The sequence below is a fragment of the Lissotriton helveticus genome, chromosome 9 (genome assembly GCF_964261635.1).
Source record: "Lissotriton helveticus chromosome 9, aLisHel1.1, whole genome shotgun sequence".
Lineage (NCBI taxonomy): Eukaryota > Metazoa > Chordata > Amphibia > Caudata > Salamandridae > Lissotriton > Lissotriton helveticus.
In genome coordinates this window covers 819,270,993-819,292,898 of record NC_136070.1, presented here as the reverse complement: position 1 = coordinate 819,292,898, position 21,906 = coordinate 819,270,993, and the positions used below count along the sequence as shown (strand labels likewise).

Sequence of the window (21,906 nt, the reverse complement as noted above, 5' to 3'; positions counted from 1 at the left end):
CACATGAAATCAACAAATGGCATCAGAATCAAAGTATTCCTCGGAACAGAAGCAACGTACGTTGTTCACGGCTCCAAAGGGTTCAGCCGGGAACTAAGTGCTCCTTCAACAAACCCGATTTATACTGAATACTAAACAACCCGAAACAAAAAGAAAACAAAACAATGTCCGATGCATATCAGCTTCCGCCTTGATTTTGGAGAGGACAACGACTCCCAAAGTTGGTCATTTTCGGCCGAGTGACACCATGGGTGTGCATGGATGCCGGGTTGTTATCCACAAACTAAGTGTGTTCATGAGGTAGGCTTCAATTCTATCACAGTCTCCTCTCCTGTGAAACAAAGGCAGAAGCAGAGGGTGGCGCCAAACTCAGGCCGGAGAGCCCGAACGAAAGGACAAATTCTTAGCAGATGCACGGACAGCAAGGGCTGGCAAAGACACTAACGGACGTGAAACTGACGCGGAGAGATCACTCAACTGACAAAACCCCTGGAAATAATAAAGCATCGCCGGCCAACCGCTACTGGAGAGGTCCCGCCCATTCAGTTCTAGGCCTCTGTGGACGGATTTCTTTATTATGAAGGAAAGTGCAGCACCTCAGGGGAGCGAGAAGCTCTCTATCCCGTGGCTCAACACCTTCTTCAGGGCAGGATGATAAAGATTCTCTGTCTAGTCCCAATCTGCACCCAGACCGGTAGTAGACACTGCCTGTCCCTTCTTGGCCCCATAGGGGTTTTAGCACTGGGGAGGAGACGACTTGTATCCCAGCCAAATGAAAAGAACAGCCAGTGCTGGAAGGAAACGTTCGGTGAATTTGTGCCAGTTCCAAGGCACAAGCAGTCCCGGGCAAGTGATAAAGTTTTGTATCGCTTTGTCAATGCCAAAAGCAACAAAAAGTCCATTATGAAAAACTATGTTAAGCATCACGAAATAGCACAAATTAGCCGTTCCACAAACAGCAAGGGGCCAGGTCAGATGAGGCTTTCAACAGTTTTTATTTTTGTATACCGAGGCGTTCATTCTCACATGAGGCTTCATCAAGGCCACCTATCCTTGCAAAACTTTCTGCTACAGTCAAGCATTCAAGGCTCTGAAGCCATATTTGGAAACATGTAATATACCAAATAGCATGCAAGAAGCACTGGCAAAACCAATGGATCGTGCCTTTGTAATCTGTTACTAATCCAAAATGGAGGACACCACTCGGAGTGTGGTACATAGAAAAAAAGCCACTTGTGCAAAAGCCCATTTCTTAAAGCTGAGTCAAGTAGGAGCTGCCGAGCCCTCAAAAAACACAACATTAATAGAACTGGAAGGGTCTGGGGATTCAAGAAGCCACAGGAAGCATTGGGCGAGCTTTAGGCAGTGGGAGGGATTAACTAAAAAAAGTAACACTAGGGTGGAGGTAGGAGCAACACATGGGGTGGGAGAATGAACAAATGGATAGTGCAGCAAATGCGGTGTGCATGCAAGGGATGGAGCAGCACAAGGGGGAGAGAGCTAGAAAGCATGTGCACTCTCAAAATGTTGAAACACAAAGAAAAAAGTAGTTTCCTAAATGTGAGCAGGGGAAGGATACAAGTCAGCCAATCAAAAGGATGGTAAACAGGCTACGCTCCAGGAGAGGAACAAACACAAGAAGAGGAAGGCAAGCCATTGAACAAGAAGCAAGCACATGCAAGAGATAAAGCCAACCAATGGTATGCAATGGGTGGGCTCTTAGCCCACTCTAAATTGTACTTAAGGTCCATAAGTGGCCTTGGCTTACAGACAGCTTTGCTAGCCAAGAAATGGAAAAACAGAGGTGAATGTACTCTGTACTAGAGTACTGGCTTGGTTCTGAGAAGTGCTGCTACTCTCCAACTAAAAGTATTGCATTTCTCTTGAGAAGTGCTGGCACTCTCCCTCTCAAAATAAAAAAGTGCTGGTACTACGTACCGGCCCATTTAAAGTACTGGCCAAGACCTAAAAATAAAGACTATGTTTCACTACACCAAATCAAATAGAATCTACCCCTAAACTAATAAGCAGCAGCTGCCTTTTCAATTTCAGAACTATCCAACTCTAGGAGTGATAGTCAATGTCTACAAACAAAAAAAATTCAAACCCAGACAGGCCATGGCTTTAGGTCTAGCCTAAAGACAGCTTTACCCAACTTTCCAGCCTTATGTTTTCCCCCTAAAAAATCATGCTAAAACACATTGATAATGACATAAGGGGCTTTCAATCAGCCCTCTCCATCCATCAGTCTTTCAAATGTTGCTTCTGTCCACCACAGCATTCACCTAGGAGGAGAGGGTCTTGCCCACTTCATTCATTGACTGCCTTGCTCTGTGTGTCGGCATTTGGCCTCATAATGCGCACTGCTGCAAGAAAAGGAGCGCATTTCAGGGCCACTGGACAGCTCCTATATTTTTACATGTTTACCATTTTTTTTTGTGCACATGTCTGCAAAAAAGTAAAAACAATTGCTGACTTACCAAGGCCAGACTTACTTATGTTACTTGTTTTTGTGTATGGTACAATGGTGCCATTGTTATTGCCTCGCATTGTGTTTGTCTTGGGAGTGTGACTAGTTGCTTGCAGAATTCTTAGATTTAGATAAGAGTCTCTTTTGTGGTTGAGTCTCTCCCATTCCCAACATCTCCTGGCGCAGGTGTCTGGCTCCCAGCACCCATGCAACTATGCCAAGCTACCTTTGCATCAGTGCCAGGGCATGTCTCCAGAGCACTGAGTCCTCATGTACCCTTTCTTTGCATGCATTATACTGCCCCAGCATCTTCCAACACCTGTCTCTGGTGCCTATGTCACCAGGTCCTAGTACCTGTGCCCCCTCCCATTCCTCAAGTTGTGCAGTCACTGCATCCACACCTTGTGTGCTCAAAGAGGAGTAAAAGTCTGCGTTTTCCTGCAGGACCCCGAAAGCTTTAGAGGTATGGGGTTGTGTATTGACATGGGAAATGTCAAAGCTACAGAATCCTGAGAACAAGGGTCAAGTATAGCAGTGGGTATCCAGCTCCAGTGGGGCGAGAGGCCATATGTGCTTGTGGGGGGACCAAAAGTAATGCAACCCTAGCTCCGAGAGGTAATTTCTGTCTGTAACCTAGAGAGCATCCAACCTCAGGCGACCAGGCAAGTTTGCAATTCCAAGAGCCAATCCAGGCCATGTCTGCAAATTCAGAAGCCGGCTCAACCACCCTCCCCATCCCCAGGATTCATCATCTCTGCATACACATAAGTCACCCCTTTAGGAATGAAAATCCATGTTACAAATCCAAAACCAGTCCACCCTAAGAGGTGACTAGCCAGTCTTTACAAATCCAGGATACATCCATCCCAATTGTGGCGGCCCTCGCTGCTTGTGAGAACATAGGAGTTGTCCAGCTCTCAAACCAGCACTCAGGCACACACCTATTTTCTCAGCAATACCTGGCTTGAGAAGGAGGCACAAAAAAAAGTCCAGATTCTACGGCTCTATGCTCAAACACCCAGGGCAGAGTTATCAAACTTTCTGCGCTGCGCAGCAAAGCAATCCACCTTGCTACACAGTGCTGCATGAAAGGGCCGGAATGTGCAGTATTTAACATTATACAGTGCTCTCATGTCCTTTCCTTGCACCCTTTTGACTGCCAAGCGCCAAAGCAGGCACCCTTGCGTCGTGATGCAAGGATGCCTGCGTTGTAGGCAGGATTTATCGTCAGAGGCCTTTTCCCCTTTCTACGTTCCAACAACGAGGATAAAGATATTCTTCCTTATTGTTCCGCCTCTGGGAAGGTGTAGCATTGTGACACATTCCCAGGTTTACCAATGTTGGTAAATCTGGAAATGTGCCAAAACCCATGTGTGAATGCATGGGAACACCCATGCTCTACCCATGGACCGCCGCCCTGGGACAAAGTAACACAACACAAAGATTTGCTCTCTGTTGCTCCAGATTTATCAAGCTATGCAGGTGGCCTTGTGCGGCTTGATAAATCTTACTTTAGTGCTCAAAGCCTACCCCCGAGAGACGTCCACTCCGGCAGATGCTGTCCAATAGCGACAGATCCAAACCACTCCTTAGAACACGTAACAATTTTGTTAGAAACACGTAAATGAGTGTTTCCACACGTTTTAGATTACATCTAAAACGCGTGGAAACACTCATTTACGTGTGTCTAACAAAATTGTTACGTGTGCTAAGGAGTGGTTTGATTCTAAAAGGCTGAGGCCAGTTTTAAAGATGATTTGTGGTTCTCTTTACCTTATAGCACCGTAAGATAGCAGATGTATAAAAATATATTGTGTTAATATTCTAAGTGGTGCCGAGTAACCTATAACTAACACCACAATCAAGTAGATTAACCAATAGCGATAGATGTTTGTAGCCTTTGTTTTGTTTTTGTTCAGAAAACGCAATTCAAATAAGTAGTAATGTGATCACGGGACGCAACTGCAAATGAGCCATTGAGATGGTGGGATATAAAGGGTCCCCAGAATGTTGCATCAGTAATATGGCCACGTTTATACTGTAAAACGTACTCCTGTATGACACCTCCTACGGGCAGCATTCCACGTGTTGGGAACTGCGCCAAGCTGTTATAGCCGGGCAACAATATATTGCATTGAAGCTTGAAATAGGATGTCTGTACATTGATCCGTACATGCATACTACCAATAAAAATATATTTTTTAAGAAATATATTCCTCCCCCAAAGTCTCTTACCTTGCTAGGTTGGCAGCCACGGAGCCAGGTGAGAGCAGAGCCTAAATTTGCCATCCTAAACCAAGCTGCTATATGAAACTGTGAGGTGGAGGAGGGAGTGGGGTTGGGGTGGAGGACACTAGAATATATTTGCAGATTTTGGGGGGAGTCTCACAAGGATTATAAGGTAACCAGAAAACAAGAGTGCAAAAGGGCCTGTCAAATATGTGAAGGAAAGAGGACAACTAGGACAGGCGCCTCCATGAGAGGCACAGAGTGAACACCTATAAAGCAGTAGGGGTTGCAGTCACTCACAAAAGAGCAGGCTTCTCAGACGGCCCCACTGAGCATCAAGCCAACCCAAAAGGCGAGTTCAGACTTCATGTATCTTTACAAGGTACAAAAATGAAAATGCATTAATGTCTTTGATGTTCAGTAACAGTAAGGAGACCTGGCATATGCCAAATGTCATTCTCGAGAATAACTGCATTCAGGAAAGGCGGAGTGATTTTGCCGATATAGACAAACATGATGTTTTGCTGCTCTTTGCCATGTAAATATTGACGCCCTTGAGATTCCTAGGTGAATCTGGTGGCACCTTTCTGCTGGCAGCTACTTGTATTACATGAATTGTGTGTCGGCCCTGGCTTAGGGTGACGAGAATTTTAAAGCCAAAAACCGGGACATTTCAAGGAAATAGAAGAAGGACTACAAGTTTACTTCAAGCGAGCGGACAGAATGACAGCGCTCCTCAGCTGAGATTTACAGAACAGGCAGTTAGAACATAATAAAAATCATTTTTTAAACCCAGTAGCTTGCCTGATAATTACATTACTGTCTTGAAACAACTCATAACTTTTCATCTTTGTAAAACATTAAAAAGCACCTCCTGCTGTTTTCAGTCGACCCTCTCTAAAAATCGGGACAGGAGCTACATTTCCCGATATCTGCTGGGACAGCTGGTGAAAAAAAATCGAGACCCTCCGGGCAATTCCGGTTTGCCTGGTCACCCAACCCTGGCTACACAGAACTACAAAGGAGACAGCACCTGCTATGGAGATACCCTAACTAGGAAAGCACGCACGACACAGACGGACTCCCTGGAAATGACAGGACTGATTTTTTACCTTTTCTATTGGTGTCTATCAGGAAAACATTGCCATATTACTCTTCTGCGAATATCGTACCGTCTAGCCATTTACAGATTGGCTGTACTCCTCTATTTGGCTCACTTCCAATATATATTGCTGTTTTGTAGTGTACATCTATCCATTCATTCATCCACCACCTCACATGTTAAAAGCACTGAAGATCAGAACACTAAGAATCTGGCAAGATGGGCTGCCCTCCATGGTCTACCACTGTCCTCGGGGAAGGAAGGCCCGGTGTCAGTGCTTAATTTGAGCAGGTGCTTTCAGGTACTCAGCACCGGCACTTCTTTCACAGGGTCAGGGCTACAATTTCTGACCCTGCAGGTGGTGGTTTCAATATTAATTGTTCAAATTCGAAATAAAAAGAACAACATACATTGCATGGTGACTGGCTGGTAAATTTTCATAGACAGGCCAGCATACTAACGTGTATCATCACGCCGATCACAAATCCAAGAAGTCATCGACAAACTATGGCTTGAATTCTATTCCCGAGTCTGCTGCACCCTGCCAATGCCTGAGCCTTAGCCTCCCATTGGATAATTGTAGCTGGGGGCTAGCTCATGACGGAGTTGAGGCAAGGAAGCTGCAAGAGCGCATTTGGAACTTGGGATCGAGGGTGCTTGAGGAAGAATAAATGAAAGTAAGTGTGGACTTTCCACTTGCTGCGTAGCCAGAGTAGCATATCCTGCAGCCCTGCATTGCTGCTATCCTCAACGTGCTCTATGTGGCTGTGGATCAACACAGCTTTTGTGTCGACATGGCGTCATCTGTAGAATCTGTGCACTGCACAGCAGCATGATAATTGCTGAGCGTTCGTGAGTCCAGTAGGCTGGGGACAATGCCTGTGCTGTAGCAGGCAGGGTCACAGCAAGCTGAGCAGTGGATGCCGATGCCGCCGCCATCCCTGGACCTACTAATTACAGGCAGCACTAGCAGTGACATCACCTGCTGTGCTCGAGCAGCCGTCAGTTCCGTAATAAACCCAGTCATACCGCACTGATTAATATATGCAAAAAAAGCATTTTCATTTGGGGGACATTTTGTTTATGCACTCGGTGTAGGTAAGAAAGTAAAACACGCCATCTTCCACTTCTTTAGGAATGACAACAGGAAAACGCAGAGTTCAAAATTGCGGGGACATGTACAGGCTGACAACAGGTGTCACAGGCAACAGCAGTGTTGTAGATGAGAGAGAGAACAGGAGTAAAGAGAAGAAAGAAACAACAGGAGAGGAGAGAGATAAGATATAGCTAAGTAGAAGAAAAGGAGAGCAAATCAGATACTAAGAGAAAGCAGCCATGATGTGAAGAGAACATTAAGAAGAGAGAAGATAGAAGATAGAATGAAAGGATGTAGAGGACAGAGGAAAAAAAAGCAGACAAATTATAAAACGGAGACACAGCTAATCACTGCTAAAAGAGTGATAGTTAAGAGCCACGATCGAGGGGAGTGAGAGCAGAGCATGGATAAGAGTAAAGAGGAAAAAGGGCAGGACTAGAATGAATAGAGGGCAAATCAGAAATACACGGAATATGGTATCACACCAGGTGTGACAAAGATGATAAAAAAACAATTAGAGAAGTGAGAGGATACTCTTAGAACAAAGACTTAGGGGACAGATAACAGATCAAGGTTAGAAGATAGAGACTGAGGCAGTGAGAGTGTTGAAAGTGGAGCTCACTGGAGGAAGAAGTGAGCTGAGGCCTCCCTGGCAACATTTCCAGCACCTGCACTTCTTTTTTTACAAATTAAGCACTGCCCGGTGGGCTAGAGAACAGGAGCTCCAGAGGGAAGGGAGGCGCACACACAGGCAGCTCGGGTCAGAGACACCCAGACCGGGCAAGAGGCCTCCGCAAGGATGTGGGAAGGTGAACCCCTGGCACGGAAGGGGTCAGGCTCACAGGAAGTAACGCAGCGGTAGCGGGCACCAGAACACAGCCCATAAAGAAGTACTGGCCATCGTTAAATAGGGAAAATAAAGTAACGCTACCAGCATGCGCTGCAGACCCAACAACCCCATTGGACTCTGGCATGTACAAAGCTCACAGCAGTCACCTCCTCCCCTACTCCAGTGTCAGGTCCATCGCCACCTCCTATCTCTTCGCCCTGCTAACCCACATCTCTACTTCCTAGCCTGCGTGCCCCATCTTTTTCAACCTACTGACCCTTAGAACTGCTACCCTGGCCTCTCTTTAGCCTGGTGACCCCAGGCTTCCTTCTCCTTCCCTCCCGCCACCTCTACTCACTACCCCATCAGGTCTCCGGTCTCAGCGCCCCTCATTCACCGCGATACCCCAGACTGCATTTCACTGTGCATCCCTAATCTGACCGTAAGCACTGCATCCCTCCTCCCCGAGGCTCCCCTCACACATCTCCACCCAGGGCTTTAAGTGGTATGAAAAACTGGGGGGGGGCGGTCTCTCAAAGGGGCGTGACCGATGCAGTTAAGGGCGTGGCTTAAAACGCATAAGCTAAACATCTTTGCTTAGCACAGTGTGCCACTGACTGGCATTTTGCTGCTTCTGATATATAATACAAAAAGTAAGACTACCTACAACCAGCTAGGGCTATTGGCTTTGTCAATGGATGTTAGTTCAGTTGCAGGAGGATACATAAGCAACAACTATGGCTTTGTTGCATATAATATTGAAAATACTTCCGTACTGAAATGATGAGACTAATATAACTAAATCTGGTCTCTTTGAAGTTACCTCAAAGGCAGTGAAGGGTGGTTCTGCACAGAGTTAACATATTTTTTTCACCCCGAGGGTGAGGGCAAAAATGGAGAGCCCGATAGAGACCCGTTTCGGCACCTGCTTTCAGAACTAATACCTGGCCCACTTAAAGCCCAGTCCCTACCACTGCTCGAGAGACTCCCCGCCTTGATTTGGGTTTGCTACGACCACTGCCTTCACTCTTCCACTGCACAAGAGGCTCCATTCACTTGCATGAGCCCCCGGGCCCCAAGGGCCACCTTTGCCCATCCTTTTCTTGTTATGGCAGGCTGCCCCATTTCCCTGTCCGTTTCTCGGGATCCCATCACTTCACAGGCTCTCACTGAATGCCTCTGCTCGGGCCCTAATACCAGGGTACCCGCCCGTACACCTCTTCTTTGTACTTCCCCAATCTCCCATAGCCCCGTCACTCTGCGAGCCGGTGTCGCTCCGGCTCCTCCCCTTTCCTGCTGCCAACTCCGGGTGCTTCAACTTTACTCCCGCCTCCCACGCTCGCAGTCACTGTAATGTCGCACCCGTGGGTCTCTTAACTACATGTCACTTCTCAAGTCTCAGGCTGCATCCTCTTCGCCCCCGTGAAGCTCTCCTGCCCCCGCGGCTCTCACCTCCTCAGCCTCTTCGGCCTCTGCCGCAGCCGCTGCCTCCTCATCAGTGACAGGTAGAGGGCCATGTCCGCCGCGGCACCGCACTTCCTCTAGAGTGGGGAAGCCTTGTTCTGCGCTCCCACTTCAGGCACACTCCTTCCACTCCCACCCTTCCGCTGTCCCTCCCACCTCCTCGGCTCCTTCCTCGGGTAAGCCCCTCCCCCCCTCCTCGGTCCCACCCTTCCCACCGTCGCACCTCCTTTTGGTGACTGCGTCTCGCGGCCGCGCGGCTCCCCCCACCTCCCGCCGGCTTCGTCCCTCCCCGTCACCGCACCTCCTGGTACATCCCGTCCTGTTCCTGTCCCTGGCCCCCGGCCTGCTGTACCTCTGCGGGCTCTGCCCAGAGGAACAGGCTGTTTTGCCAGTGGGAGTCGGGCTTCCAGAGACAGAGCGAGGCGAGGAGGGGCGGGCAGGAAAGGGAGTCCTGTCAGAAGGAAGTGAGGCTCTGAGAAACAAAGCCTGTTTTTAGAGAACAACGTACTGAAAACACACAAAACTCGAGTTATTCAACCAGAGAGAAATGTGTCCTAGTTGAGTCACCCCCCGGAGCTGAACATGCCGTACATGCGGCTTCCTCACTGCCCAGACCTTTCTTCTCAATTCGGCCTGACTCATGTCTGAGCTGGACATACAGTACAGATGCTGGTACCAGTGGCGGAGGGACACGTTAGCACCCCCCGCGCAAGGGATGGTGGGGGTCCTCTGGCAATACCCATACACTCTTGCTGATAAGTTGAGCCCCCCCTTAATGTATAGAAGATGACACCGCGCGGGCTGCAGGGGTGTCTGTTACACCCCTGCGGCTACCCCCACCGTAAGAGAAAGTGAATAACCAACCTACACTAAACAGCTCTCTCAGCCCATTAGGCACAAACGAAGCACTAATTGGATTGTGCTAATCAGACAGGACTGAAATAGCCAACCAGAGAACCCCAATCATTCTTTTGTACACTGAACAAGGTCCAACTTTACAACTAAGTTCTGTACAACACATCTGGGCATATTCATTCCCGCCTCATCATACCATAACCACGTGCAAGGCTTTCCGCTAAAAGCTGGGCCATACACAAACTAGTGACCAGCGTATGCACTTCTCACACGAGGCCTCCCCAAAGCTGGATAAAGATCATGAAGATAGAATTATAGATTGGTAACAGTAAATGACAGGGATGTTTTACACGGGAGGGGCCTGAGTGACATCAAAGAGATAATGTGGGCAACACTCGAGTTGTCTTTATAATTTCACTCAGGGCCCGAAGAGAAAAACATCTCCCTAATTCACTTTTTACCTATCCATCTTTAATTTTATGTTATAAATATGCCCCAAAATTACCTGCCCATACTTTCAACTACTACGCGGGGCAGGGGGGTAATGAGGGCCCAGACATAACATGGCTCTCCTCCCTGTCCGATATTTTTTTTAAATGGCCTCCTGCGATGCACCTTCATCCCTCGCTCGGTCTTTGCTTCCCTCTCCTCCAGAGGCTCGGCTACCAGCTTTGCAGCACCGCTCAGAGCAGCCTGTGATTCCTTTATGAAACAGCAGCAGTGGTTAACAAGCTCTGTTACTCCGCTATTGCTATGCCCTAGCAGCAAATTAGTGGATTCAAAATGCAGTTCACCCTGATTCAGCTCTATGAGCGTCATGCATAACCTATGGAATTGGAGATGGGTAACTGAGTTACTGGGATGTTTTCTTCTGAGAGGTTCTGAGTGACATCAGATAGACAACAAGTGCTTATCTCAAGTTATCTATGAGGTTACTCAGAACCCAGGGGTGAAAACCATCCCTGTGTCTTACAATTACCCACCTATAATTTTACATTGTGTAAGGCCTACATAATCATCCGCTACTCCGACGAAAAGGAGTAATGGGAAGCCACACATAAAAAAGCCACTCCTCCCGACCCAAATGTGAAAAAATACTTTACCTGCCATCCTTAACCAAACCCCTCTAACTTTCTTCCCTTCCTTCCTCCCCTTGTAGCTGCGCATTGTGCTTTCAGTCAAAGCAGAGAAGCAGTCCTGTGCTGACAGTCTAAGAGAGTCCAGTAAGCCTGGCCTCGAGTTTAGTTTTCAACTGTAGCTACACCACAGCAATGGATTACCAGATTTTGAATCTGGTGTAAATATTAGAGTCTATGGAAGTCATGCATAACCAATAGAATAATGCATCTTCATTGACCATATGGGGAGCAGAGACTTCGGAGCAGGCTCTGCCACAAAACGCAACGTTCCCCCAAAGCCATGCATGCCTGCCTCCTAACCTCCTCATACACCCCACTCTACCAGACTCCAGCTTTCCTCCTGAACCTAAGCATTACACCTTTGTGTTTGTGAGAAGGACAGTGCAGCCTATGAAACTTCTGACTATGGTCCTCAAACTAAGCCTTAGCAGAGTATGTGATGAACAACTGTCAATAAACCATTTTACTTTTACCATAATAAAAGTATCATACTCCCGTTGAAATTCAGTGAAAGAAAAGTGTTTGGTGCGAACACATGTAACACACTGCGATTAAAAACCACACACACACACACCCTCCAGTGTGAAACACGTTGGGCCTTATTACGATGTAGGTCGGAGTTGCCTCGGACCGACAACGTAATTATAATGCGGCAGCACATGGTGCAGTCGTATACTCCCGTTTCTCAATGGGAGCTTGTGCTCGGCTGTAAATTGGCCATAGCACAAGCTCCCATAAAGGAATGGGAGATTGTGTTCATCCTTGCACCGCGTAGCAGGCACATCAAGGTGCCTGCCACACGGTGCAGGGATCAACAGAGGGGCATTATAGGTGCACCCTTGGCCCCCAACCGGAGGCCGCAGGGTGAAGGAGGCACTGCTAGGGGCCCCCAAACTCGCTTACCGACAGGCTTTCCATGTCGAAAAGCTCGGCATGGAAAGCCTGTGGGAAAATGAGCATTGTAATCCCAAAGGCGGAAGCGCCGTCTTTTGGGATTACGGGCCAGTCTATGACTGGCTAGTTTCAATCCTGACTGCCTAGATTGGAATTAGGCTGTCGGAAGTGAAACTGACCTGAGGTCGGAGGCTTTCCGGCACTCATCGTAATCAACCCCTTAGTGATTATCCATCTGGTCAAAACAAAGAAATACAAATCGTTCATTTGAAGGCTTACAGGGTACGGTTGAGGACGTTTCGATCCCATACAGATCTGGGATCATTATTTGAACAAGGCAGTATTGAAAGAAAGGTAGAGAATAGTATGAAGTAGGGCGAAGCTTTGGATGCAAAAAGAGAGAGGAATTCAGAAGAGACTGAAGGCCCTATTGTGAAAAGTGTTCTGGACAATAGTGTGTAGAAGTGAAGCATACAATACTCGCATGCATCCAAAATGTTTTAAAGGGGTAATTAAAAAGAAGAGTGTAGGTTAAGAAATAATGGACACTGGCCATGATGTCGGCCAAAGTAATGCAATGAAACTTGCTTGTGCTCGTCTAACAACATTGACCAGCACTCCTAGTTTTCCATGCGTTATTTTATTTTTTTAGTATTTTTTTTTCTTAAGAGTTTTCCTCGATTGGTCTATGTATACCAATTGGAACTCCCCACCCCCTTTTATTTTATTATCTTGCATATTGGTATTTTGTTGTTTTCGCATACCTGTTTTTGTATGCCCCCTGGATGCATTACTGGATCCCTGACACCTACCGCCAATATGGCACCATGAGCAGACCGTCCCCCTTTTTAAAAAAAATTGGGCGTGGTCTAGTGGTTCCTGACCTCATTGTTTTTTTCTAGGTTGCTTACCCTGCTCTATATGTGGAGTTTGCGGGATGCAGCAAGGTTATGTTCCCAGGACGGTTCTCACCAGTTACTTGGCATACCCAAATCTGTTTTTCTTCTAATTTTCCCTTTTGCCTATTTTCCCACTTTGCTTTACCTTTGTTTGTCCCCTTTTGATACATGTTTTCGCACATCAAGGGCCCGTTTCACAAAGAGCCTCCGCAGCTGTGGCAGGCTCTCCGGAATAAGAAACTGCAGTGTGGAAATCCCGCCAGCACTACGGAGCCTCCGGCATGACAGTAAATCAATGAATTAGGCCCTGACTTTCCAGTCCTATTGGTTACATCCCCAGCTGCAAATTGTGCCCCTTTCAACCACAGTCCGTAGGCCTCTGGGGCACACTTACAAGGTCTTAGCGACGAAACAGTCTTAATGCAACAAAAATCCTGTATCCAGGTGAGCAACAAAGCGGGAGGGCAGGGAATCAGGAACTCCCTAAGCAGGAGGGCCAAAAAACAGCTCTCTCCATTGTGCTCTCTTCCCAATCATCCCAAACATAAACACCTACCCCAAGCTACCTTTCTGCCCCTTCTCTATTTCTAATTCTCCAAAATCCCTCCCATATCTCCTAACCTACATTCAACCATGCAGTCTCTGATTGCCTAATCTCTTCACACTCTCTCCCACCCTCCATACTGCTCCACTACCCTCAGTCCTTTTCTACACTCTTACATCTAGATTCTACCCCCCCACCTTCTGTTCTTTTCTTTGGCATTTCACTTACTTCACCCTCTCTCAGGGTAGGCGCTCTACCCTAACATGCTTGTCCCTCTGACATTCTCTGTTCTCACTTGTGCCTTTTAGCCACTACTATGCACCCCCTCAGCCGTCACCTACCCAGCCGGTCAACTGTTTGTACATACCTCGGTGCACGAGCAACCTTGGCCAATGCCCGGTAGAGCTGTCATATTCAGCTATAGAGGAGTCTGGCCTTGGTTTCACCCCCTCGGCTGTCACCTACCCAGCCGGTCATCTGATATTGTTTTCCTCGTTTCCCCGTTGTGTTTCCTTCCCTCCCTCTCCCCGTAATTCTTTGATTTAATTGATGTAACTATGTAACCTGTAACTCTGGGGGGATACCAAAACTGTTTGTACTTACCTCTGTGCAGGAGCAACCTTGGCCAATGCCCAGTGAAGCTGTCATATGCAGCTATAGAGGAGTCTGTCCTTTGATTCACCCCCTCGGCTGTCACCTACCCAGCCGGTAATCTGACATTGTTTTCCTAGTTTCCCCATTGTGTTTCCTTCCCTCACCCTCCTCCTCCCTTTGTGATTCATTGATCTAATTGATGTAACTATGTAACCTGTAACTCGCTGATACTCATGTAAAGCGCTCGGATACCTCCGGGTCTAGCCAGCGCTATATAAAACTTTACAAATAAAATAAATAAATAAAAACATGCCTCATACCAGGTTTTAATCCGAATTCCTTACCAACTTTTCCTCTCAGAATGTACCTTATTATACCCCTCCCACCTCTTCTACCCCTCTAGCAAATCTCCATCACTCTTTCACCATTTTTGAGGTCTCGCCTAAACAGTGAATGTGGTGTGTTGTGAGGCATATTGTTTACAATTCAGTGGGCTTACAACCCGACCACAGCATATTATTAGTGGTTTTCATTGTCACTCTTATTTGCAATCTTTCGATACATTAGCTCCTGTATGCTCTCCTTCCTTTCTTGTGTTAGCTCCTCACTAAAGCATGAGCCGAGTACATGTGGTCTTTCTCCTCTTTTTAAAACACACAATTTATTTTTTCATTTTATAAGCGTTTTGGTATTATTTCTGGGAGTGCAATGTACTTTCCTATGTTTAACACAGGCATACAGCAACTTGATTATGTTGCTTTTATCCTATCTGCTAGCTATATTAACGCTTAACTTACATCCACAACTGCACTACTATACTTAACCCCAATCCACCCGACCCCACAAAAATTCTGCTCTACTGCACTCTATGCCAATCCACTCTACACTACTCTACACACCACTAAATATCGCACTACACCACTCCATTCCACTTAATGCCACTCTACACCGTTCCTCACAATGACACTCTATGACCCTCTATGCCACTTCCCTCTACACCCCTCTCTCAACTGTACACCACTCTATGCCATTCCAACCTACACTACTCCCCCCTATGCCTTTCTAATCCAATTTAATCTGTGACACACTACTAAATGTTTAGCCATGCTCTGTGCATCGTAGCTGAAAGACAATGGAAAAGCCAATAGCTCTCCCATGGGTGAGACCTATTGGCTTTGCCAGTGCTAGTTATTGTATTATTTTTGCAATTTTATACTGTGTGGACATGGTCTGATGGCATAAGAATGCTTTACAAGAGAGCAGTTGCCAAACAATCAATCAATACTTTAGAATGATGCTGCATAATTTCTGCATCTCAGTCACTTTGCCCACTGCCCTTGACTCTGTCAACCACTGCACGCTCCAATACACCCTCAACAAGTGACTGGGCATTGATGGCATGGTCGTGAAATGGTTTGCTTTATTCCGCATGAGCAGGTCGCAGAGAGTTAAAATTAATGACCATCTCATCTCAGCGATTATGGTGGGCAAAGAGGTCCACCAAGGGTCCATGCTTGCCCCAATCCCATTCAACCTATACTATGAGCCACCCCGAGTCCTTCTCAAGAAGCTAAGGATCTTCTGTCAGCATTATGCAGACAACTCACAGCTGTATCTAAAAGACCTACTTACCAAGCGATATCTCGCTGCCCACCGTCATCCTAAACTCTGTTCATGGCTGGATGACCTCTCATCACCTACAGCTAACTCCTTCTAAAACTGAATTTCTCTATATCTCCCCTTTGAAAACATCATCTCCGCTGCAATCCTGGATGGACTCACACAACAGCCTCAGCAATAAACCCACCATAATTGGCAGTGCCAAGTCACTAGGAGTCATGCTAGACAAAAGGACTCAACCTACATTCTCAAATCAGCACCATAGCCAAAAACCCTCGCTATCAACTACGTCTTCTGTAGGGAATTCGCGGTTACATCCCAGAAAAAGTTCTTAAATGTACTGCTTATACACTGGTAATCTCCTGAATAGACTACTGTAACTCTTCTGACTGGTCTACCCAAAACCAATCTCACCCCCTTGAAATCGATTCTACACTTGGCAAAACGGTTTGTTTAATGGGCCAAAAGAAATTACATCATCATCCTCCGTTGGCTGCCAACCGAAGAGAGGGCCAGCTACAAGACTGCCTGTATCACTCATAAAGCTCCACATTTCCACTCCCCGACACCTGGTGTGAGAAGCTGGCCTGGTATATGATGCCCACTAATGTAAGTGGGCACCTTGCACCAGTCCAGACAACCCTTATGGTGATTTAAGAGGTCTTAGACAACCTTAGAAAGCTCTCTAAGTGGTACCTGTGGAGAGCAGCCTTCAGGCTTAGTCCAGAAGGAGTGTAAAGCAGCTTGTTTTACCAGAATGCAATCTTATAGTATAGATTAAGTGAAAAGACCCATACAAGGTATTTATAAAAATATGTATTTAGTATATAATACTCTCTAACGCGTTTAGATATCTCCTACCCGGAGATAAACACAATGCACACAATACTTTGCATTGAAACACTGTAAATAGAACAGAATACACAGTGGGCCCCAGGGAGGGGACCAAACCATATACTAAGAAAGTGGTATAAGAACCACGACTCGCGTCAAGACGATGTTGAGAGGACGTAGAAGTGCTGGGGACCCAAGGAACCACCCAAGGTGAGCGACTAGGAACCCCACGGAGAGAGTGTGCAGTGTGAGAACACGACTGCATGCTCCGTACAACTCTACGTGTAAGGCGCAGTTGGAATTTTAAGGGGGGACCCTGAAAAATCCCCAAGGAAGGTAGAACGTTGGAGATCCACCCCACCCATGGTTACCCTAGTAACCATGGTACCTACACCAGGGAAGCCGGGTGCATAGGTGTGAAGTGGTGTCGGAAACCGCTGTCAAACTCACATGGATGACTTCAGGAAAGTGCAGCTGATGAAGAAGAAGAAACCATCCAGCAAAATCCGTAGGTGGATTCTCGTTAAGAGGTATCTGCAAGCAGCGGGGACAGAGTCTATGTCACTCAGGAGTGACCAGGAGATCTGGAAGACAAATGCCCACCAATGTCGGGAGTTGCAGGAGAGTTGACGAGGACCTTGACTCTACAGCTGTGAAGACCAGGCGATGCAGAGGAAGACCAGGGCCTGTCCCTTTTGCACGCAATTGAATATATTGTCTAAAATTGAATTTATTGTACTATTTTTTGTTTATTTTCATATATTGAGTGCATTCAGGTTGCTTTTGACTCCGAGGAAGACCAGCATCCATGCACAAGCTGCCCCACGTCGGATGTCGAGTGTTGAGGGGCCGATGGCTGGAGGGAGCATCAACAAGTCTTGGCAAGTCTTGGCAAATGCAACCAATACAGAAATCAAAGAAGGTGCAACGTCGGGACCAGCAAGGTCCCGGGGACTCACCAAAAGCAGGGGGGTCTGGGCAGGCTACGAGCAATCAGGGGAGCCCAAAAGAAACCATCAAATGGACCCACAGGCCAGAGGCACTGGAGTTGCAAGAGTGCCTCAAGCAGCTCACCAAAAGATGCAGGCCATGATGCACAATGATGTGGTGTGGCCGAAGATTCTGGTCAGTGGAGGTGCTCGAGGTTGGGGCTACTTTGAGCCCGAAGATCTTCTTGGAGGGAAGCCAACAAACCGTTGCAACTGAAAGTTGACGCGGTTTACAGGGGTTCGGTTACTGCAACCCCCACGAGGGATACAGGCCTCAAACTTTGTGAGAGGACAGGGCAGGCCTGGGGAGCGGTGGAGAACCAGCACCTGTGTTGCAGAACCTTACGGAGTCCGGAGAAGCTCAGGATCAGCAGACCGGTCAACTTAGTTGCAGTGCCTGTGAATGCAGGGGAGGGACTCCTTCACTCCAAAGGAGGTTCCTTCAGGTGTACTTAATGCCCAAAGGCTTTGGAAGAATCCTGTATGGTGCACAGGCACAGACGATGCAGCAGACTGGAAGGGAGACGAAGTCGAGGCCAAACGAAGTTCAGGGTACCCAGACGGTAAGAAGAAGAAGTGGTGTCTGATCTGAATCTTGCCCCACGATGAATCTAGAGACCCATCCACAGGTAAGTCCTTAAGTTCCCTAAGGAAAGGGTTGGGACGATTCAGTGGAGGGTCTGGCCAGGGGGGAGGTTACTCCTGTGTCCTTTGTCCAGTTTTGTGCCAGAGCAGGAGCCAACGGCTCCCAGAGCTGGTTTGAACTGGACTATGCATGGGGACACCAAATGTGCCCCTCATGCAGACTGAGTGGTGCTGGCAAGGGCACCCACCCTGCCCCAATATACTAAATCCTGACTGGGAGGTGGTAACACCTCCCTGTGATAGGATGCCTATTGTTCTACCTTCCCCTGCTCGAGCTTGGCTCAGCAGCAGGAGGACAGAATCGTATCTCTGGTCAGCAGCAACCATTTTGTGCTGTCCGGATCAAGAAGGCTGGTACCGGGAGCACGGAGAGCCTAACGGAAAGCTCTTCCAGTGCTTGGAATTATACTTCCCACACCGTTTAAGGTGTGGGGGTATGATTCCAACATGCTTGATACCAAACATGACAGGATTCAATGCAGCCAGTTTGAAGATTGTCATCGCGTAATTACGCGGTGCCCCTCTATATAGTATATGGCTGCTTCACTTACAACCTGGGAGAATGGACTCCGTAGGCTGTAGGGGTGTCCTGCTCATGCAGGGGCACCCTCACACTTAGAACCAAGCCCCCTGCCTTCAGGATTGATAAGGCCTGCTATAGGGGTGACTTATAGGTTTTAAGTGCAGTGACCCCAGATATAGGAAACCTATATCTGTAGTAAGTAGTGCTAGTACCAGCTTACAAAGGCTGCAAGGGCAGGTCTGTAGTTCCATTTTGAATGGTCTCCCGTGAGTGGCATAATGATGATTCAGCCCATGGGGGAGCTCTGGGGTACTTGGTACCTTAGTACCATATACTAGGGACTGATGAGGGTACCCCAGTATCCAATACAATCCAAAAGTTCTTTATTTCGGCCATCAAGACCATAAAAGATACAGTAGAAAAAAAGCAAATAAAATCACATAACATTTAACAAGCATTTACAATGCAATGGTTTCGCCTTTGCAAAAGTTAGAGCTATTGGCTTTGCTCATGACATTATTTTTATTTATGTTTTTTAAAAAAAAACATAAATAAATGGCATTGTCATTTATAATGCCAATAGCAGGGCAGGAGAGCAAGCACAAGCAACGAGGGGGCAGGACAGCAAGCACAAGCAATGAGGAGGGGGGGGCCGCAAGCACGAGCAACGGGGGGGCTGGGGAGCAAGCACAAGCAACGGCAGGACAGCAAGGGGGGCAGGACAGCGAGCACAAGCAACAGGGGACAGGGGAACAAGCACTGAGGGGGGAGGACAGCAAGCACGAGCAACGGTGGGCAGGGGAGCAAGCACAAGCAACAGCAGGACAGCAAGGGGGGCAGGACAGCGAGCACAAGCAACGGGGGGCAGGGGAGCAAGCACAAGCAATGAGGGGGGAGGACAGCAAGGGGGGGCAGGACAGCGAGCACAAGCAACGGGGGGCAGGACAGCAAGCACAAGCAACGAGGGGGGAAGGACAGCAAGCACAAGCAACTTTTTGTGGACCTGTGAGATTGTCAGGTGGACAGGGTCATGGTCTCCCTTGGCCCCCCCCACACACACAGAGCCCCCCCCACACACACACAGAGCCCCCCCCCCACACACACACAGAGCCCCACACACACACACACACACACACAGAGCCCCACACACACACAGACGCACGCAAGTCTGGGATAGAGCGAAGGAGTGCAGCTTAAGTGACAAGTGCCCCTGTGCCGAGGCGCGCCCAGCAGTGGGAGGGGAGGGCTCCTTCTGTGCAGGTAAAGAGCACGAGTCTGAGATATACAAAACACTTTGAAAGTGGTGTGTGGTCACAGAGGAGAGGGGCGTAACAGATCCAGAACTTTAGTAAGTGTTGTATTACAATACATGCATATCTAAGAAGAAGTGCTTTTTCTACGTTAACGCAGAAGTAAGGTGTTGAGGTTAACGGATGCCTTGGTTCTCGGATCACTATAGGCACACGGGTTGTATAGATTACTACAGAAGAGGTACACGGATTGTTTAGTGACTTTGAAAAGCCCGGTGTGCACCACTCTTTCTGTGAGCTGGTCCCACAGGCGGGGTATTATTACGAGCCACGTTTTACATTGCAAGAAATAAATGACACCAGAGCAGCAGAAACAGAGTGGGTGCAGATAGTAGAACACGTGCTTCTCAACCCGGCTCATTGTCCAGCCCTGCAAAACACAACTGCGTGTGTCAGGTATACTAGTATAGTGCCGACCGCGAGATCGCTAGTTTCTAAGTGCTGTGATGGGTAGCTGACGGGAAAATAAAGCATGCGAGAGAGATGTGCTCTGAATCGAGCAGGGCTCCAGTGTCTCTGGGTGTGCCTTATTTTCTTTGAAAGAAGCCATGTTACAGAATTGTAAACATGTGCACGGTTTTGAGAGGGAGCAGGTTGTAAAGGCACAAAAAACAGAGCACATGATGAGCCAGCGCACTTTTAGAAAGGTCTGAGCTCTAGGCGCACCCTGGCTCCGCAATATTATACCGTTTTTATACAGAGAAAGTGAAGCACAGGGCGGCAAAAAATTTGCCCAGGATCACACTGTTGATCAAGCGGGGATGCTGGCTTTAGAATCCATTTATCCTGGACTACACCTGTTATTTTAGTCATTTAGGCACATGATCACATATCACCCGAATTATCAACTCATCAAAACTATGAGGTCATTTTTGTGCTAAGGATCGACCTTTAGAACCCCCGTCAATTTCACCCATTGAGCTGTGTACGTAAGCGTAAAGTTAAATGTAACTTGATTGTGTTTAGAATACATAGTACATTCGCTGGAACCAGTCTATAATTAATGAACATCTATATCTGAATTTGCTAAAACTCACTCTGTGATGACAAAATTAAGAATTATCAACCCACCTCTTCAACAACCAATAGCAATTACAAAGCGCACTGAAGCCCACGTTGGACGAGCAAGCACAAACCCACCGTGAAAGCCTTGCAGTGTCCCAGACAACTGTGCATTAGACTGGCATTGTGTGGTTTCGGCTGTGCACTGTGTCTAATGTCGTAGCGACTCTGCCTGTATGCCGATTTTTGAGCTATATCAAAGCGCCTTGAAGCTGCCATGTGGAGCATATAATAAGTAGTATTAGAAACTGTATAAATAAGTGATACCCTTGCAGAAACTAGGTTCTCTCGCGAATGAAACTATCTGGCCAAAAATAAGACGACAAAGCGGATAGCGGGAGTGCCCCGGTCGACCTTGTGAGGCCCGGCGGCTCCCGAGTGATCGGACCTGCGGTGCTGCGGGGAGACTCTGGAGGGCATCCCAGAAGTGTGAGCACCCCGGGCCAGTCGTCTGCTTGTGTCCGCACCCAACATCCAGCACAATGGCTGCGGAGGGGTTGGGGGGGATTTGGTGGGGAAGCGCTGGAATGAGAGGCCGGGGGCATTAAAAAGAAAAGTAAAAAAAAAAAAGAAAACTTACCTGACTGCCGACTTGGGTCCGACCGCGCCGCATCTGCTGTCCCCTCCTGGGACAGGGTCCGCGTTGGCGCCTTCCGTTTAGTGGCTGGTGACAACAGCAACCCCTCTTCGCCAATCCAGAAGCGGCGCCTTCTCCTGAGCAGAGGGGAGAGCAGTGAGGGCGTGTACCCTTCAGAGTCTCTCTCTTGCCTGTTTTCGCTGATGGGCACAGCTGACTCGAGTTGCACGA

General features: G+C 47.7%; 1 protein-coding gene across 10 annotated transcripts in view; it reads right to left on the bottom strand.

Annotated features, from left to right (window-relative positions):
- Nucleotides 1-21,906, bottom strand: part of HIF3A (hypoxia inducible factor 3 subunit alpha) — a 297,956-nt gene that overhangs the window by 41,825 nt on the left and 234,225 nt on the right. The window contains exon 1 of one of the 10 annotated variants that reach the window (XM_078660975.1): nt 9,179-9,344. The exons of 4 other annotated variants lie outside the window; for them this stretch is intronic. In XM_078660975.1, coding sequence (XP_078517101.1) covers nt 9,179-9,243 — 65 coding nt within the window. In that variant the 5' untranslated portion in view covers nt 9,244-9,344. Of the gene's footprint in view, nt 1-596; nt 630-4,705; nt 6,236-8,697; nt 8,904-9,178; nt 9,345-21,906 lie in introns of those variants that run through there. 5 more of the 10 variants (XM_078660983.1, XM_078660982.1, XM_078660974.1 and 2 more) reach the window with 5 other exon arrangements.